Source organism: Halichoeres trimaculatus, unplaced genomic scaffold (genome assembly GCF_033239565.1).
Source record: "Halichoeres trimaculatus isolate MK-OKI-2021-1 unplaced genomic scaffold, fHalTri1.1 fHalTri1_scaffold_2, whole genome shotgun sequence".
NCBI lineage: Eukaryota > Metazoa > Chordata > Actinopteri > Labriformes > Labridae > Halichoeres > Halichoeres trimaculatus.
In genome coordinates, this window is record NW_027437180.1 from 20,320,686 (window position 1) to 20,339,088 (window position 18,403).

General features: G+C 40.5%; 2 protein-coding genes across 2 annotated transcripts in view; one reads left to right on the forward strand and one right to left on the reverse strand.

Annotated features, from left to right (window-relative positions):
• Nucleotides 1-18,403, reverse strand: part of ncf4 (neutrophil cytosolic factor 4) — a 42,905-nt gene that overhangs the window by 12,910 nt on the left and 11,592 nt on the right. The window contains exons 5-7 of the mRNA XM_074665457.1: nucleotides 17,907-18,034; nucleotides 14,807-14,855; nucleotides 829-927 (exon numbers count right to left, since the gene is read on the reverse strand). Of these exons, the coding sequence (XP_074521558.1) occupies nucleotides 829-927; nucleotides 14,807-14,855; nucleotides 17,907-18,034 (276 nt within the window). The remainder of the gene's footprint in view (nucleotides 1-828; nucleotides 928-14,806; nucleotides 14,856-17,906; nucleotides 18,035-18,403) is intronic.
• pvalb7 (parvalbumin 7) overlaps nucleotides 915-18,403 on the forward strand; it is a 40,951-nt gene continuing 23,462 nt past the window's right edge. Inside the window, exon 1 of the mRNA XM_074665456.1 lies at nucleotides 915-1,105. Within this exon, the coding sequence (XP_074521557.1) occupies nucleotides 1,102-1,105 (4 nt within the window). The 5' untranslated portion in view covers nucleotides 915-1,101. The remainder of the gene's footprint in view (nucleotides 1,106-18,403) is intronic.

Here is an 18,403-nt window from a genome sequence, read left to right on the forward strand (position 1 = left end):
GTTTGATGCCCACTCTTTAAAGAGCACTGTTAGCACTGTTTACAGTTACTTCCCACTCAAGAAGACGATCATCACGCAACAATGTACATCTATGGAGCTCAATGTGATGGACTAAATACACTTACAGACTTGGCATGCTTAGACAGATGTTACCAACTGTTCCTGGGTTGTTGTGTGGACACAGAAAGGATCTTTTTTTTACAGCAAGGAGAAAAAAACCGAATAAGATTATAAGGAAAGTGATAACTGAATTTTAAATCAAGTGAGACAGAGAGTCTTTGTCTCCAACTAGATTTTTGTGCAACAAGTGCCATCTCCCCCCGCGTGTCAGAAAGAGTGTAGGTTTGAGATGTCCAATCAGCTTCACTTTTGTACAAACCACCGCCAACATGTGTCAACAACAGTTTGGATGTGGTGAAGACATCTGGGCTCAAAATGTCTAAGTTCATATAGACAGACTCCTGACAGAGAGGGGATAGCAGCTCATGCCTCACCCCCTTTTTGGTTTTTCACCATAGCTTTCCTTAGCTTGCGTTTTGCTTTTGTCTATATTTTGTCATCCCTCAATTTCCACTTTCCATCACTCTCTCCTTCTCTCCTGTTCTTCTTCGCCTCCGTCATCCCAATCAAGATGCCTCCTTCTCAGTTTCCATTTTTTCTTTCTTCTTGGCTCACGTTTCCTCTCCCCCTCCACCTCTTCTTTATCTTTCCCGTTCCTCCTCTCACTCTCTTCTATCTTTCAGTGCCTTCCACTCTCCTACTCTTTCCCTCCCTCCCTCCCTCCCTCTTTCTCTCTCGCGCTCTCGCTCTCGGTCTCTCTGTTCTTACCTCCAGCCAGTCGGCATTGACTCGTTGCAGCAGGAAGATCACCTCTCCCCTCTTCAGGTTCAACTCCGCCTTGCCGTTGCCGCGAAAGTCAAACATCACCTGGGACACACCACGCAAACACACGCATTCACACACACACACACACACACACACATACACACACACACACAAACAGGGAGGAAAGCACACATCCAAGTCAGTGAGAGGAGAGAGGAACAAGGGAACCAGAGACGGAGACATTCAACACAAAGAGAGAAGAGACGGAGAGAGAGGATGGGTAAGAATAATTGCAATTTTTCAACAAGTGAGTGAGTAAGAGAGGGAAGATAGTTTTTTAAGTTTGGAAAAGTTAAGAATTGTGGATAAATCGATTCACGAAATGCTGTGAAGTGTGGAGTGTGAGAAAATCCATGTGTGGGCATGTGAGAGGAGTGGCAGATGTGAGAAAAGGAAAGCACAAATTTATCAACTTGAAGAAGTAAAGCCTCCTGAGAATGAGAGATGACTGATGCGATAAGAAGTGAGCCTGCAAAATGTGTGTATGTAAAAAAGTGAGAGACTGAATAAAAAGAGATGCTGTAGAGGCATTGCATTCACTCATGGAGCTTCTCTCTTTGGCAGACGATGTATTTGCAATGATAGTTGAGTAAAAGCACTTTCAAGATCATGTGGACCATGTACTTGCTGAAATCAACGTTTGTCTTAATCGTCAACCAATTTGTTCTGTTTGGATTTTGAGACGTGTTGAAAAAGTTTGACATTCACTGTAGAAATGTGCACAGGACATTGTCAGAATTTTACTTGAAAAAAGACTTCAGTGACTCAAATGATCAGTTTTCGCTTGACTTGCTGTGTACCTGACTGGCAGTTTTGACAAAAGTTTGCAAAACTTCTGTGTAATACTATGTACTGTGCTGCCTTCAGAAGGGCTACGTTTAATACACTGTTTAAGTGTGTGTGAGAGTGTGTAAGAGATAAAGTGAAAGCATGTTTGAGGACTTTGCAAAGTGGTACAGCCTGAGGAGAATAAAAGCCTGCCAGGGCTGAATTTGCATTTAAAGTAGAACTCAGAAGAGTCATTACTGATGTTTAACAGACCCCTGTCCCTTTGAAAAGAGACTTCTCCAAAATCAATGGAGACACTTATGACACAAAGATAAGATACAGAACGTAATACCCCACCTCCAGCCCCCCCACACACACACCAAAAAAAAGGTGGGGGGGTGAAATGACGACACAGAGCCACGGTAATCTAACTTTAGACTTTTGCTGTGCAATGACTTTAATTTTAAATAGATTAAAACACAACTAATACACTTGGCTCTTTTAGTGACCAAGTTATCTATATCAACTGTGACACAGAGAGGACGAATGAATCAGTAAAAGAAAGAAAAGAGGCAAGAATACAATTAAAGAATCAGAAAGGGAATGAGAGTAAACCAAAAAGTAAGATAATGAAACTGGAGGAAACAGGAAAAGAACAGAGTGAGGAAGGAAGACGGCAAGGAAGGAAGGAAGGAAGGAAGGAAAAAAGAAAGGAAGGAACAAAGGAACAAAGGAAAATAAGGAAGGGAAGGATGGAGAAGGGGCGAATGGAAGGAAGAGGTGTGCAGGAAAGAGAAAGCCAGGAGAAGAAACAAAGGGAAGGATAGAAAGAAGGAGGAGAAATAAAGGGAAGGACCGAAAGAGGGAAGAAACGAGGGCAGGGAATATAAGTGTAGCAAGAAGGAGAAGAGCGAAGAATAAAAGGTGGAGGGCAATGAAAAGAGGAGAGGTCAGGATGAATAAGGAGAACGTAAAGGATAAATAAGAAGACAGTAAGGAAGAGAAGGAAGAATAAAAATTAGAATGAAGGAGACAAAGGAAGGAGGGAAAAGGGTCAGGAAGGAAGAACCAAGGAAGTGCAGGAGGAAGACTAAATAAAAGAAGGGGGGAAATAAGAAACTAAGCAAGAAAAAAGGAAAAGGTATGAGTACAGAGTACAATTTGAAAATAAAGAAATACCAAGACTTTTAGAAAGAAAATGAAAGAATGACAACAAAAAAGAATGAATTAAAAAAAAAAGATTGGTCATTACAAGAATGTAGAAATGGAGGGTGCTCTACAGGAACTTAAGAAGAGTGATCACCAGAGATGGTAAAACTAAAGGAGAGTTGGAGTATCTGGAGAGGCACAATTAGACCAAAAAAAGAACGAAGAGCGGTGGAAGCTGTGGGAGGGAGGTGAAGAGGGGGAGGAAGAGGAGGAGGAGGAATAAGAAAAGTGCAAGTCAAACAGAGGTGCAGGGCTTCAGAGGGCGGGTAGATCGCCGCTGTTTTCCACGTGGTTTCAGAGCAAACTAATGTGAGTGATAACGGTCAACGGTAAATTAACAACTAAATAAAATGTGTGAAAGAAAAGCGGAAGAAATAACTTCTAATATTGTTCAAAGGAGAGTAAGTTCACAAATGATAGACCCTTCGCTTTTTTAAGGTTTAGTAATCAGGAAAAAACTGTATGAAGCAGAAACCTCTGGGGACCCTTCTGGGGTTAAAGACTAATGTTTCCACAAAGAACTACTTAATTCATTGTATCAACAACTTATCTGTTTTGATTTATGATGGATAGGACTTGTGCACAGTTAGGGGTACTGGGAGTGGATCCAAAACCCTTAAATTTGACCCTTGCATCCCCTATTTGTGTTGTTCACTTGAGTCTTAATCCCTCCCATCAGAGATAAAATGAGTGGGGAGCTGACCTGAGTTAGAGGCAGGCACTCCATAGCTTTCAGCGAAAAGCCTCAAAGCCTGACTTAACTCTGCCTCTTTGCCTCACACTAACTTCAAATTTAGGTTGAGGTTAGCTCTTCGACTATGGCATCCAGCAATGATAGGCTTCAAAACTTAGCTTCAAAAACAGATGAGTGATGCAACAAAGACTATGGCCACCCTTCATGTGATCTGAATGGTTAGTGTGTGTGTTGTAGCTGTCAGCCAACCAGAGACAAACATGCCGTTGACTATGAAAATACGAACATATGATGGCTAGGATGCGTCCTGGCAAGCTGTACACGTCTTCTTCAGATGATGAAAACATGAAGAGTTGTATGCTGCATGTTAAACACTGAAAAAAAACACTGCACAAAGAAAACCAGGTCAAGGGCAGGCCTAACCCTGTAATGACTGCACATAGAGCCAGGTGTGCTTACATAACCAGTAACAGAAAAAAACTCCACATACTAACTGACTGCTTGCAGGCTAGCTTATATAAGTACTGTGTAAAGGTTGAGTTGCGTTACCCCAAATTTTAATCTATCTATCTATCTATCTATCTATCTATCTATCTATCTATCTATCTATCTATCTATCTATCTATCTATCTATCTCTTACAGGAAAGGATGAAGTCAGGTGTCCTTTGTAGTTCAATCAGGTGACACATCACATCATGGGGGCAATATCCAACCTGCTGTTAGGAGTGATGCAGTACCAGTTCTTGTTTCTATTTTGGTCCAGGAACCAGAATCAGACATTTAAGTCCAGGGAGAGCTCAAAACAGGACTCAAAAATAGTGTTTTTATTATGCAATGTATGTTATGTAAAATGCAAAACTCAAAAGGTCAACACTGACAAAAACTTTCTCAGAAAATTAGCTCCTGAGTCAAAGTCCCACATTTGATCCATTTTGACCACGCTGACCTATTCTCTAATCAGACCCTCTCTGCTTGTTAGGCTCTGTCACCTGATTTTCATGGCACATCAGAAATGTTGGCTAGGAGAGCAACTAGAAATGATGCTATTTTGGTCCTTGACACAGCAACAGTTCTCTTCTTCTTCAGGTCTCCCATTTTGAGGCTCTACCAGCTTCTTTTTCTTGATGTGTCGAAACCAAATTTTACTGTTTTACCTCAGAGACACCAAGGAAAAAAAGTCTCAGAGATGGTTTCAAATCTTTTATCTTTGTGATTATACTTTTTATGTATGTTTATGTGCAGATGAAAGACTACATGTGCAACAAAATGTGCAAGTACATTTTTTTGTGTGTGTGTGTGTGTGTGTGTGTGTGTGTGTGTGTGTGTGTGTGTGTGTGTGTGTGTGTGTGTGTGTGTGTGTGTGTGGGTGGGATGAGTGCATATGCTGTTTATGTGTTTCAAACAGGCAGATTATTGACTGGAGAGAGAGAGACTGTTAGATTAGAAATCTACTGAGATTACTTTGATCCTAAGTACTCTCTCATACACACACACGCACACACACACACACACACACACACACACACACACATACACACGCACACACGTGCATGCACACACGTGCATGCACACACTTTAAATCAGTTTTGCTATTTTTAAGACATTATTCAGACAAAGCTGTTTTATAGTGTTGACCCTCTGTTGGCTGTAACTCACAGATGATGAGAAAATGTGTTGGAGGCGATAAGATACTATCTACGACACTAACACCAACCATAACGTGACAAAGAAATTCCCTTGCGGTTTATCTCCTTTAACCCTCCCTCCATCCTCTTAACTAAATTGATCAACATCTTTTTTTCTTTAATTTAACTCGCCTTATTTTTGGTCTGTTTTATTTTTTTTCAGTCATTTAGTCATCTGCTCTTCTGTCATCTCTGAAACCCTTGGTTTTTTATCTTAAGCCTCTGATCAAACAGGTGTGAGACGTAAACCACTGCGGGCTGAAGGGTAAAGCAGCTAAAAAAAAATAAGTGTCATTTTTGAGTCAAATATAGTTCTCTGTGTGTGTTTATTTTCATTTCATCTAATTAGATGTCGAGAAGGGTGAAAAAGATCAAAACTGGATTATGAGTTAATAACAAAGGCATTTAAGAATTTGCCATGACTGTAAAGAACTGTAAAAGTTGTTGTGCAATTATCACTACAGATAAAAATACTTACAGGGTGGGCCAGAAAGATGTACCCATCGTTTTTTCCGCGCTATCCAAAAATGCTTGCAGACAAACATAACAAACATTGAACACAGTTTCTGTACTTCATTCTCTGTCACCAAAAAGATTTACCTCTCAGTATGGCCACCCTTTGCCTTTATCATAGCCTGGAGATGAGATGAGGCACTGCCTGGCATGAGCTCCGTGCTGTCTCTGCATCAAGTTTTGACCATGACTTCATCAGAGCTGTCTTCAAAGCGGTGACACTGCTGTGGGATACTCTTGAGACCTCCCTCTCCAGGATAGACCAGATCGCAAAGTCCATTGGATTGATGTCTGAGCTTGACGGAGGCCACATGTTCTTGTCCCAGAAGCCAGGAAAGTGCTGCTTGCACCGGGCCTGTGTGACAGTGGATGTGTGAGCTGGTGCTCCATTTTGCTTGAAGACAAACTGGTCTCCAAACACATTAGTACACCAAGGCAACACTTTTTCTTCAAGCATTTGAAGGTACACCTGGCTGTTCACTTTAACACCCTCCTGAATGAAGACCAAAAGAGACTTTGAGCATCAGATGCAACAGCAGCCCACACCATGACTCTAGCTGGCTTCTGACAACCAAAGTGAGTTCTGCAGCCTTTGGATAGGTGCTGTGCACTATGTGCATAAACCACTTCTGGGAAGTGATCACTGCCTGAACGGTGAAGATCTTCTCATCAGACCTAACCAGGACTTTGACTGCGGCACTCTGGATCTCCTGCAGCATCATTTTCCCCCTGTCAAGATGTTTTTTCTGAGAAGCGTCTGAAATCAGTTGTCTGTGTTGCATTTTTAGTGCTTTCAGTCTGAGATCCTGTTTGATGATTCTTCTCAGTGAAGTTCTTGAGATGTTCACTTCCTTTGCTGTTGCACTCATGCTCCTGCGAGGATTCCTTTGGATTCTCTTCCTCACCATCTCAACAACCCTTTAGGTCTGGACGGAACGTTTTCTTCCAGGGGTTGGCTTGCTGGTGGTATTGCCAGTCTCCTTGTATCATTTCATGATATTGTAGACAGTCTTATGACAAACATTCACCTTTCTCATGATTTGTATTGTCAGTCCAGCCTCCTTGAAGGCCACAATCTGGTCGCGCTTACCCTTTGATGCCATACTCGACAATCATTAGGAGTAAACTAGTGCTGCACGATTTGGGGAAAAGGTGCGATTTGCGATTAGGTGGACAATATTGCGATTGCGATTGTGCTTGCGATTTACTGAAATAAGTTGTGTCATGATGAGTCTACAGACTTGCTTGGTTATCATGGAGAAAAATCTGAATTACATTGCTGACATTGCGATTGCGATTGCGATAACCTCTTTTGCGATTACATAATTGCATGTGCTGACATTGCGATTGCGATTGCGATAATCGTGCAGCCCTAGAGTAAACAAATGAATTCAGGTACATCAAAAGCTATGCCTTTTAAGAGAGACTGTCCAAAATGTTTTAGTTTCTAGGACAAAAGCTATGCAAACAAAATAGAGATATACGATGAGTAAATCTTTCTGTCCCACCCTGTTCACACCTTATCAAATTCTTAGACCAATTGAACTGTAATTTACATTTCAAGTTGTTGTATCTCAAGAAAGTTCTATGTTGTTTCAGAATGCAAAAAGAGCAAGTTTTGCATTTTCACAGAGAAGGCTCTGGGAGATGCTTTTTTGTGGTGCTTTTAAGGATAGGTACCTTTCACATGTTAAATGATACAGTACCAGTGCGCGAAACCGGTACTCATCTGTACCACTTTACAGTACTTTTTTGTGTTTGCGTGGTAATTTTTTTTTTTTTTTCATAATAAAATCTCTTTTTTTTTTCAATTTAGTGTATTCATTCTATAATATATAACATTGCAATGCCATGGTTATGTCCAGTCTTCCTCTCCCTCACAGTGACAAGGGTGCATTAAGGTACCTAAACATGGTACCTTTCGATTTTACGTGAATCGGTACCCAGTACTTTCCAGGAGGGGCAGGTGCCACCATTGGTGGGGGTGAGCCGCTCCCCCTATATAATGGTAAGGGACACACTAGACAGTCTTTTGTAATTTTTTCTTCCACGACCCTGAGAGTTGCAGAGCAAAAAGTCAAGTGGAAGACCCCAAAAAGAGTTCACCAGCGCTGAGCCGGAGGATTGGTTGACTGTCATCAAGACACAAGACCATCCTCAACCCAAATTAAGGCCGTCACTGGTGCCAACTGTAGCCCAATATCCACTCTACAGTGTCTGAAAATTTAACCTTGGCAGCCCAGATGGCTTCAAACATTACTAGCATGATGAGGAAATGTTACTTCAGATGTTTTCTATGACGAACAGTGGAGGCCATCATGATGTGGGGTACTGTGTCCTTTAATGGACTAATGGAGCTTCAGGTTGTGCATGGGCATCAAACAGAGGCTGGCTCTATGGAGATGTTGCAGGGGGCCTCCCTCGTGACTGAGGTACCCGCCTGACAAAGGACTTTTTTGTGAAGAATAACCTCACTCTTTTGGACCATCCTTCAAATTCCCCTGATCTAAATCCAACTGAGAACACTCGGGGATGGATGGAGAGGGAAGTTTGCAGAAAAAGATGTCAGTTCCAAACAGTAGATGCCTTCTGTTAGGTTATCTTCACTTGGAGCAAGATTCTCACTAGCCTCCTGGAATCACTCTTATCAAGTATGCGCTAATGAATTTTTGTAGTGATCAATAAGCACAGTGGAGCTCCTCTTTATGGAGTCCTTTGTTATAACTTGAATTTCTGTTTTAGGGGGTATCAGGGTTTTTTGAGCTACGGTCTTAAACTTAGGATCAGCTGATGAACAGCCTATTTCATTTTAATTGTTTGCAACAAACTGCGTACTGATTTACTGTCTCACTCCCTTTTCTTTGTTTTGCATTTTGAAACTCTACTTGGAACCTTTTTGAAATCCAGCAGTGCAAAATGTAAATTCTTGCAATTTTTTAAACTGGTCTGAAAACTTTATTGAGGCGTTTATTGGTATATGCAAAATTGTTTCACATGAAGGCATTAAGTTGACTTTGCAAGTTTCACAGAAACATAGATCTGAGACATGGTAGCTGACTTAAAAACTCCTCAGCTGTATTTGCTTCCTATTTTCCTTTTAGTTTTTGGAAACTGGCTAAAATTCTGCTCGGCTGACTCGGCCAAAGCTCTGACTGTAATGATCACATCACTGACAAAACCTGATTTAATTAACAGCTCCACAAATCCCCAAAGGTGTTTTTCTCTGTTATTAAGAAGTTATGTGTTGTGCTACATGGTGTTCACTGATTACTTGTGAATTGTAATTAAACCTTTCCCAATAGACACAACAAAGTTAAAATTAGAGTAATGGAGTTGTCATAATATTCCCTGAGTCCCATCCAATCAAGTAGTAATGGGCTGTGATTGGCTAGCTATCCGGTGTTAGCATTATCATTACCGGAAAGAACCAAAACCAGGTTTTGTTGGTGCCCCATCATGTCCAAAATGTAACTTTTTGACCACACTGACTTAATCTTCACAGAATTCAACTTTGATGGTAACAGTAAAGCATATGAAGGCAAAGTTGTTGGGGAATAATTACATGTCTGTTTGATCATGTTGACTAGAGTTTAAGTGATTGTAATAACTGTGACTGTACAACAAGAAATTTGAAGATATGGCTCAATTATGTTACAATCAGAATGAAATCTATCATAGGAACAGCAGAGACTAAAGCTTCCAACAGTTGTCAACAACCAAGTGTGAAAAAACATTCCCACTTTTTAAAAAAAACTGATTGGCCATGCAGAGCTTACTATTGGATTCTTCTGTTCCCTCTCACTTAAGATACACACGAGTCTATTCCAGAGAAGGTATCGAGTGTTGCTGTATCTCCTGTGCCCAGTGAAAAGCTGCCCTCTAAATGGAGCCGCACAACCCTTGGGTTCAGCCAGGCCTGGGAGCAATCTTCTGATACAATTAGACTGGAGATGACTCCACCTTAATGAGCTTTCTAAACCCTCTGCTCGTTAGTTTGGCAATAAGGAGGTGAAGATTAGGATTCAGTTTCTTCCCTCTCCTTGACATGAAATGAAAGAGTGATTTTCCAAGTGGATGGCCCACTTCCTGGACAGAAGATTCACAGGACTACATGTCCACACATCACAGAAAAAAATGATCACACGTTCCACTGTTCACGTGGTTAGCACCTTATTTCTAAGCTTTTGGCAACATTTAGTTTCAATTACTGTTTTTTGACCAACATAATGACAAGTCTGAAACTTAATCATCTCTACTGCTTTCAGTCACTTAAAGAATCGTTTATGATAATTTTATCCAACAATACAGAGTCATATCTCAAAAATGAGCAAGAACTGAGAAGACTGTTTCTCTTATGCACTCTCCTGTACAACTGAAGTATATTTAGTATTTATAAACAATATAAACACAAAGAAAACTAAGAACTGATAGCTAAATATGTAAACTCATAGAGTTGTATGCAAAGTCACAATGAAGCTAATCTCCAAATCAAATAGATGCTTTCAAGAGAGGTCTTCAGCTGCCTTTCCACCAAGCAGTCTGGTCCGGTTCGGTTCGTCTTGGTAGAGCGGGCATTTACCGCCTACCACAAGAGGACACGGTTGGCTGTGGAAACACAAACAAGACCGAGCCAACGTGTACCAAACCGTACTGATCTGAACCAGACTGCTTGGTGGAAACGGGGCTTTTGACATATCTGGAACCAAAGCCATAATTATAAAGCAGCATATTTATTGACTTGGAGAGAATTTCCAAACTCATATAGGACTGAATGGCACTGACAGCTTAGAGCTGACAGCCTTACTTAGACTGAGAACAATCAGCACCTGCGTGGTGGGAAGAGCCCCTTGTTACAACCCAACACATGTCATAAATGAGGGGAAAGGCTCTTCAATGAACTCAAACAAGATTCACCGTTTAAAAAAAAAAAAAAAAAAAAAAAAAACTGTGGTTAGCACATTATCCAAGTTGTGTCATCAATAACTTTTGATATTAGGAAATAAGCACTGTCAATATTCAGCCATGACCTTGCATAGTGCACTTGGTGTAAGTTGGTCTTAAAGAGTCAAAGAGTTTGTCTCAAGAGACATATCTGACAGCTAACACCCAGCTTGGTGTGCTCAGTCTCAGAATCAGTTAGAGTTGGATACTCTTCCTGTTTTTTGGACTCTGCTTTTTGTCACCATCAATCTGTAAAATTAAATATCCGTGCCTTTAGTTGCTGAATGGTCCCCCATGATACTCTGCTAGTCTCTACTTTTGTCTATGTGCTCTGTAGCGTCTAGTTAAGTTGCAATGAGTTTGTCAAAGTAATTTGAAGAAAGCCACTTGCTGCTGGTTGAAAAGCTAATTAGAGCTAATTGGAGTTAACTCTAATTAAAGTGCGGTTAATTAGAGTTAACCGCACGTTCGACTCCAAAGCAGTGAACAACAACAGACTTGAAGGTGCAGCCAAAGAGTTTTAGTTCCTTCCCTGCATCGATAACAACCCTCACATCTAATCTATGTTCATTAAAACTACATAGAAGTTTTCCTCTCTGAAAAAATCCTCTGATGCCTTAAAATAGCATTTATGTTACTTCACAGCTTAATTTAATATCCAAATGCATCACCTAAACTTTAACTTCTCAATTTCAGCTCATATTACAGGTAGAAGTGAACATTTAGCTGTGTGGTTATACTTCTCCTGTTGAGGATAAGCACTTTGTGTTCCTGTGTATCTGGCAGGTCTTTATCTAAAATAGGATCTAATTTCTGCCCGTGGCTTTCACCACAGAAAAAGGCTGAGCTTTAGTTGATTAGGGACCTGCTTGATTTTCAATTTCTATTTCTGAGGGGTTTTTTTTTAATCCAATTTTGCACACCCCCCTTTAATCCACCTCTGCTGCTCTGTCAGTCCCTCCTTAATTTTGTCACATCAGACAAAACCAGCCCTCAAGCTTCTGCATAGATAAAGTTACACTAACAGAGTGTAGTGTGTCCCATTGACCTTGCTGGATGCTCACAGTGTCACAGCCAACAACAATTACTCATCACGGTGTTTGGGGCCAAGCCTGAGCTAATACTAAGTGGAGTGGAATGAAGTGTTGTAGCGTAAACGCAAATGCTTGCACCAGCTCTACTGTGACAAATGACTGAGTTCTTCCCTTATCCATCAGGCACAGACGAGCCAATGATCACAGTTTGGACGGAGTTTAAGAGCCACTTCCCTGCGCTGAAAAGACACAAGGCAGGACAAACACAACCACACATAGAGGCACTGTCTCTTTTTTCTCTGAGAGAAAGAGAGAGGGCTAAAATAAATGTTGAGTAGGCTGACTGCTTCGTGAGTAGTGCACACCACTGTTTTACTTTTGTGTGGGAGAGAGGGGAGGCAGAAAGAGAGAGAAAGAGAGTAGGGGACTGAAATGTAGCTGTTGCTCTTAGTCTTACAATAAAACCGCTGGGGTGCGCAGAAAGACACAGAGAGTGTGTTTTCTGTGTGAGCAATAGCTGCGCCTTTTTTATGTGTAGCGCAAGGTTAGAAGAAGTTAAACGATTTTGCAAAAGATAAAGCATACGGAGTCAAGAGCTGCAGAAAACTGCACACACTTCACCTGCAGACATACTCTGACACATGCTTTATGAAGTGCAGACATAACCACTGACACAGCAGAGCAAAGGCAACAAACGTGCAAACACTGCCTCAACAGTTACTGAAGTATTTCTGTCCTGAATTGTCCTTACATGCTAAAATGCCTTCTGCAAGGAAAAGCATGATGTTGATGTGGACTGTCAAAGACCTTATTTGGTAACTTAAGGAGTTAAAGCTTAGTTAACCAAAAAAAACGATACAAACAGTTGGTTAAAATAATATCTGCATGTCTATTTCAAGTCACAGAATTAATACAGTGACAAAAGTGTTGCTGGAGTTGAAAAAGTGCCTCAGATGAAGAGTGAAATGAAATGACACACAGTCTATAACAGATTTTGATGGTCCAGTTATAGTCTGGGTGATGAACACCACTCCCCAATTATCCGGATTATTATGCACTCATTTATTGTTATAAAAACATAACTAATGTAGGAAAACACATGGAAATGCTATGGAAATACTGGTGTTATTGACCTTTCGCAACAAAACAACATGTTGATAATTAAGGGTGGGAGAAAAAATTGAAAATCAATACACAGGGAATTTTTTGTTTGACAATATCAAAATTGGGGTTCTTTGTCAAAGAATTGTTTTTTTTTTCTTCAGATTCAAATTGTTTATTTCAGTCTTTGTTTATAAAGTGGATTGGGAAAAAGTTACCACTTTTCTCCAGCAGAGGGTGAAATGTTTCTCTCTGACTCACGGGAAATATGGCTCCTGATATAGTCTGTAGACATCATCATCATTTAACTTTTTCCTATGATCTGATGTTAAAAAAGCAAAGTAAAAATCGTAAATACCAAAGAATTGCAGTTTGAATCGAATTGGCACCCCAAAAATCCCAATAGCATCAAACCACGAGAATAGGATATTGTCCCAGCCCTGTTAATAAGACAGAACAACATAAAACACAACAAAAAAAGAGATGAACAAATTCCATCTTTCCTTTCTGATCTTCAACCATGGTTGAAAAAATTTAGTTGGCTTCTTGACCTGAACTGTTTCCAACATTTAAAGCTTAACTAACTCCCGCAGTCGTAATATGTCATAGTATAAATGAATAACATCTTTTTTAGCACCCTTACAAGTATTCTACACAATAAGGAAGAAGCAACATTAAAAGGTCACTGTCCAAAGCTCTCGAGAGATGGCATGCTGCTTTGCTGCTGTGTTGCATTTTTTAGCTCAGCTCAGCTTTCCCCGGTACTCTATTAAGAAACGTTCCACTTGTGTAAGGTCTCTCAGTTGTCATTAATTATGTTTACTTTAGGGTCTAGAGCTGGGTGGTGATCCCCAGATTCTGAGTTAGGTTTGATGCATTTCACCCTTTAGTTGTAACCTTATTGCAGCAGGTCTCGCTGACAGGTGATCAGTTGTGTTGAATAACACTTAAATCATTCTTGGCGCACACACCACACCACGTTTTGTCATTTTGAACAGAATTGCTTATTAACAGTTATCAAAATCAGCGTTTTTTTGACAGGTTAAAAAAAAAGTTACATTTTGAATCAAACATGCCCACCTCTGCATATGTGTGTGTGTGTGTGTGTGTGTGTGTGTGTGTGTGTGTGTGTGTGTGTGTGTGTGTGTGTGTGTGTGTGTGTGTGTGTGTGTGTGTGTGTGTGTGTGTGTGTTCAAAGGCTGTCAGGTGGAGTCCTTATTGGACAAAGAAGAAAAGCAATTTATGCCTCCTCGGATGATTAAACAGAGCATTACCATCGTAATCCGTGACCTGACTGTATTTCCCTCTTGTACACCTGCAACAGAACCACAGCAGGTGCACAACCTCAGGTTCCCATCCCTGCGTTACACTGTCAGAGGAGCTGGTGTGAATTGAGTAAAAATGAGAGGATGTTTCAGAGGAGAGAAAAGGAACGAGGATGGATGAAAGCTTGAGGGGGGGCAAGGATAAACTTCGGGATATAGAATAGAAGGGGGAAAGACATGGGGAGGCTAAAATAAAGTCAGATGGACATAAGGAACCAAAAGCTAAAGTGAAGCAAGGAAGGAACTATTGATGAGGTCAACGGTGTCATAAGGAAGAGGGAGGAGAGAAAGTGTGGTACAACATTTAACAAACCAGGCTCTTCAGAAATCAATATGTTGGTACATGTTGTTTTTTTTTTCCCTGTGTTTTTATCAGCTTTGTTTGTGAGTTCAACAAAGTGTTGCAAAGCAGTAGGCAGGATTTGTGTGTGTGTGTGTGTGTGTGTGTGTGTGTGTGTGTGTGTGCGTGTGTGCATGTCATGAGGTGATGGAGTCATGCCAAGGGTGCTGGCAGGATCATATGGTATTTCTGGAGGTGATGGAGTGCATTGTGCGTGGTTGTTTGACTTTAGAAAGTTGTTAATCTGTGGGTGGCCATGGAGATTGTAACCAAAGCAACAACAACCAAAAGGCTGTAAGTGCACACATACCTCAGCCCTGGGGGAGGAAAAAAGGTCCATCTTTGGTTTGACTGTCTTCCTAAAGACAAAGAGAGACAGAAAGAGACAGCAGATGTTGGTGAACATCATTATCGCTTGATGATAGCTCTAATGCTAAACATTTTAGGACTATCTCTGTTTTTTTATGAGCATTTAAGATGAACATAAGGCTTTGTGACAGTGGTGGCCCTCTTGTACCACAACTTGTTGAAAAATGTACTTAAAAGAAACACATGAACAGCTCTTGAGTGGATCAACCTACGTTTTGGTTCCCCTTCAGGCTGATTTGTAAAACTATTTCAGTCAGCACCACTCTTGTCAAAGAGTAAGGCTCTTTGTTGGGATCTCCCTGCTTTTCAATGGGACTATGTAATGCCAGGCAAGCAGTGGGAAGAGCACACCTCCAAACTCTTGCAAGTTAATACATTAAAAGCCAAGACATGGAGAGGAGCGGCAAAGACCCCTTTGGGCATGGAACAGAGCAGATGTCAGTGACATTACACATGACAATGGTAAAATCAGACAGCATAACAGCAGAAACAGGTGGAAATGGGTTGTAAAGCCATTTAAAGGGCAAGCAGGAAGAGCAAACAGGCTAAAGTAGTCTCTGCTTACTGTCAATTGGATGCATAGCTGAACCATCAGCTGATGGGGGAATAGCATTAAGAGTAGCTTATTTACTGTGGGTTAAGTTTAACTCCATGGCCTATCTGAAGTGACCCTTCATGGTCTGCATAAAATCCTTGGTTAGAATACATATATGCATTGGTTTAACTTAATGACTTAACGTCTTTACTCTTGCTAGTCTGCACCATGATAACAGTCAGGTGAAGTAACTGTTAAAATGTCTATTACCGTAGGCCTGATAGCTTCTGCTGAATGTACACAGGCACAGGTGGGCGATGGCATCTTTTAGCAAAACATGATTCTGCAGTATTTCCATCTAGAAATAAGAGATAAAGTTGTACGGAGGCTTTATCTGCCACAATCACTTGACCAGCACAGGTTCATGGACGCAAAGGGAGGCTGAAGACTGGCAGTGGTGATAACATTAACCACACAAAGCTGTGTATGAAATATATCACAGTTTAAAAATGCCAAACTTTACCGCAACATTGCATCTATCCACAGTGTCTGAATGGACCAGACTGTTGTTTAATTTATATGGCATAATAAAAACATTAATAAACCTGAAGTGAATGTTGTGAAAAAACAATGTTCAATCACACAATCAAATTTATCTCCACTTCTAAAAAAGCAGGCCTGATGCAAAAACAGAGGAAGTACTGAAAGCCTAACTTTGCACAACTTCCTGTTGAGAAAATCCTACTTTACCACATACCTGCTAACCTGTAACCTGCCCACGAGGAAATGAGCCAATCAGAAGCCTGAAAGCCGTTACCAATGAGGAAGTGGACTGTGAACAGCTGGAAAAGTCTCCATGGAGGTTTTTTTTTGTGCAAAGTTCAAGAATATTTTCTGCCTTTTCCCCCTCATTACTTCAGTGCATCAATTCAGGATGTGAAGATGAGATGCAGGCGTAAAGTAGAAGGATGCACCGTTGCACTTATTTGTCAAATGAAAATATCGCAGAAAGAGCCTCACTTTGAGATGAAATCATTCTTCTTTGTTTTTTCAACTTGTGTCTGTGTAGTTTCACACATCACATCACTCATTGCTTCTATCAAGTCTTTGTTTGTTCAGGAAAAACAAATGCACTGACATCCAGATAGGCAATCAACATTAAATCCAAATCAGTAAAGACAAAAGGACTTGTATTACCTGCAAAGGTTTAGACCACTGATCCAACCTTTAAAACTGAACTCGAGTAACTTGTTTTCAAAAAAACAGTGACCAAGTTATGTCAGAAAAGCTACCATAAGTTCAGCTGGACATTTCTTTTTAAACATTCTAGTAGACAACCCATTCAGTAATAGATTAGAACTGACCCAGTCAATGGCAGTCATGCATGGTTAAGTCACGGATACAATGAAGTTCTCTTCTACCATACTGTATGTCCAGGCAAATATTTTGTTTTTAAATAACCTTAAAGCTCCTGTGGGGAACATTCAGCTTTTACTGATTCTTCCCTATTGTGGCCAAAAACAGGGCCTTTTACCTATTTTCTGATTTTATTCTATGATTAAGAGGTGTTTTCTGACATAACTGGTGTTATTTTATAAATATGAAAAAATCCTTGCTAGGAAAATGTAAAAATGGACTGTTTAAGTGGCATCTTATCTTATCTTGTCTTTATCTATCTATCTATCTATCTATCTATCTATCTATCTATCTATCTATCTATCTATCTATCTATCTATCTATCTATCTATCTATCCCCCACCAGCAGTTTCAGACTTAAAAATAAAGATATAGAGATAATCAATCCTTTTCTTCAGGGTCTACTTTGATTTAAAGGGTCATAAATGAGCATCAATTTTAGATTTAGTTGGTTTTGTATTCAGATGGAATTCAGATACCTGTAGGTTGCCTTTGTTGTGTCAGATAATCATACCATCATTACAAACACAAGAAAGTTCAACAGGTTATGGTGGTTTCTTGGTTTGGTGATGCCAGGTAAGCTGGTTTTTTTTTCTAATTTATCATCAAGATCTTTTTGTTTGTATGAATATTTGGGAAAACTTTCTAACACTGGGGAGATGAAAGTTCGAGAATTTTTTGTTCTATGTTTAATTATCCATAGAAACAAAACAGTCTCCTCTCTCAGACAAAAGATCCTACAGTTGGTTTGTCTTTGCACATAAAAACTTAAATTACTATTAGAGCCGAATAGTCTCTGTTTACTGATTCCTTTTTGAAATGTAGTACATACAAGCGTTTGGGAAAGAGTGCTCACAGCTTGAACCCTGATTTCCAATCAAAAACTTTTACACCCTTTCACACTTCACAATCTTGATTCTAGGTCTCCCCTTCTCCAACATTCTCATTGAAAACAACCTTCCTGTCATGAAGATTACTTCTTCATGTTTCGGTACAGCTTCTGTGGTGCAAAAATGGTCTAACTGAATGATGAGTGTTTGTCCCAATCACTTTTTTAGTGATTGTTGGCTTTGTGTGCAAGGGGGCTTACACTTTTCGGGTAGGTGGGCGGAGACGCCTCAGGGCTCTTGGCTGTTGCTCGCTGTCCTGGTCTGTCTGGTAGAAAAACATCCTGAGAGCCTCATCGAGCAAAAACCATATTGGCTTACCCAGCAGCCCCTGGGAGAGAGAAGAGAAAGAGGGTGAGGCAAAAAAGATCAGAAGGAGTTGGAAAATCAGAGTGGATGGATCGAAAGAAATGTAACAAGGAATGTGAAAGGTTGAAGACAGGTGGACAATAGGTGGAAATGGAAGAGGAATCAAAAAAGAAGACAGCCACAGTGAATGGTGAATGAAGTCCAGGGAGGCAATAGGGGTGCACAGCGAGTGAGAGACTGATGGAGGAGAAGGTAGAGTAGAGCGGTGGGGGATTGTAACAGCAGAGATGGAAGGAATGGTGAGATGAGGGAAAGAAGATGAAGCGAATAAGATAACGAGTGCAAGGCGAGAAAAGGCAATAGAGCGTGGCAAAATGAGAAGCATGTAGGT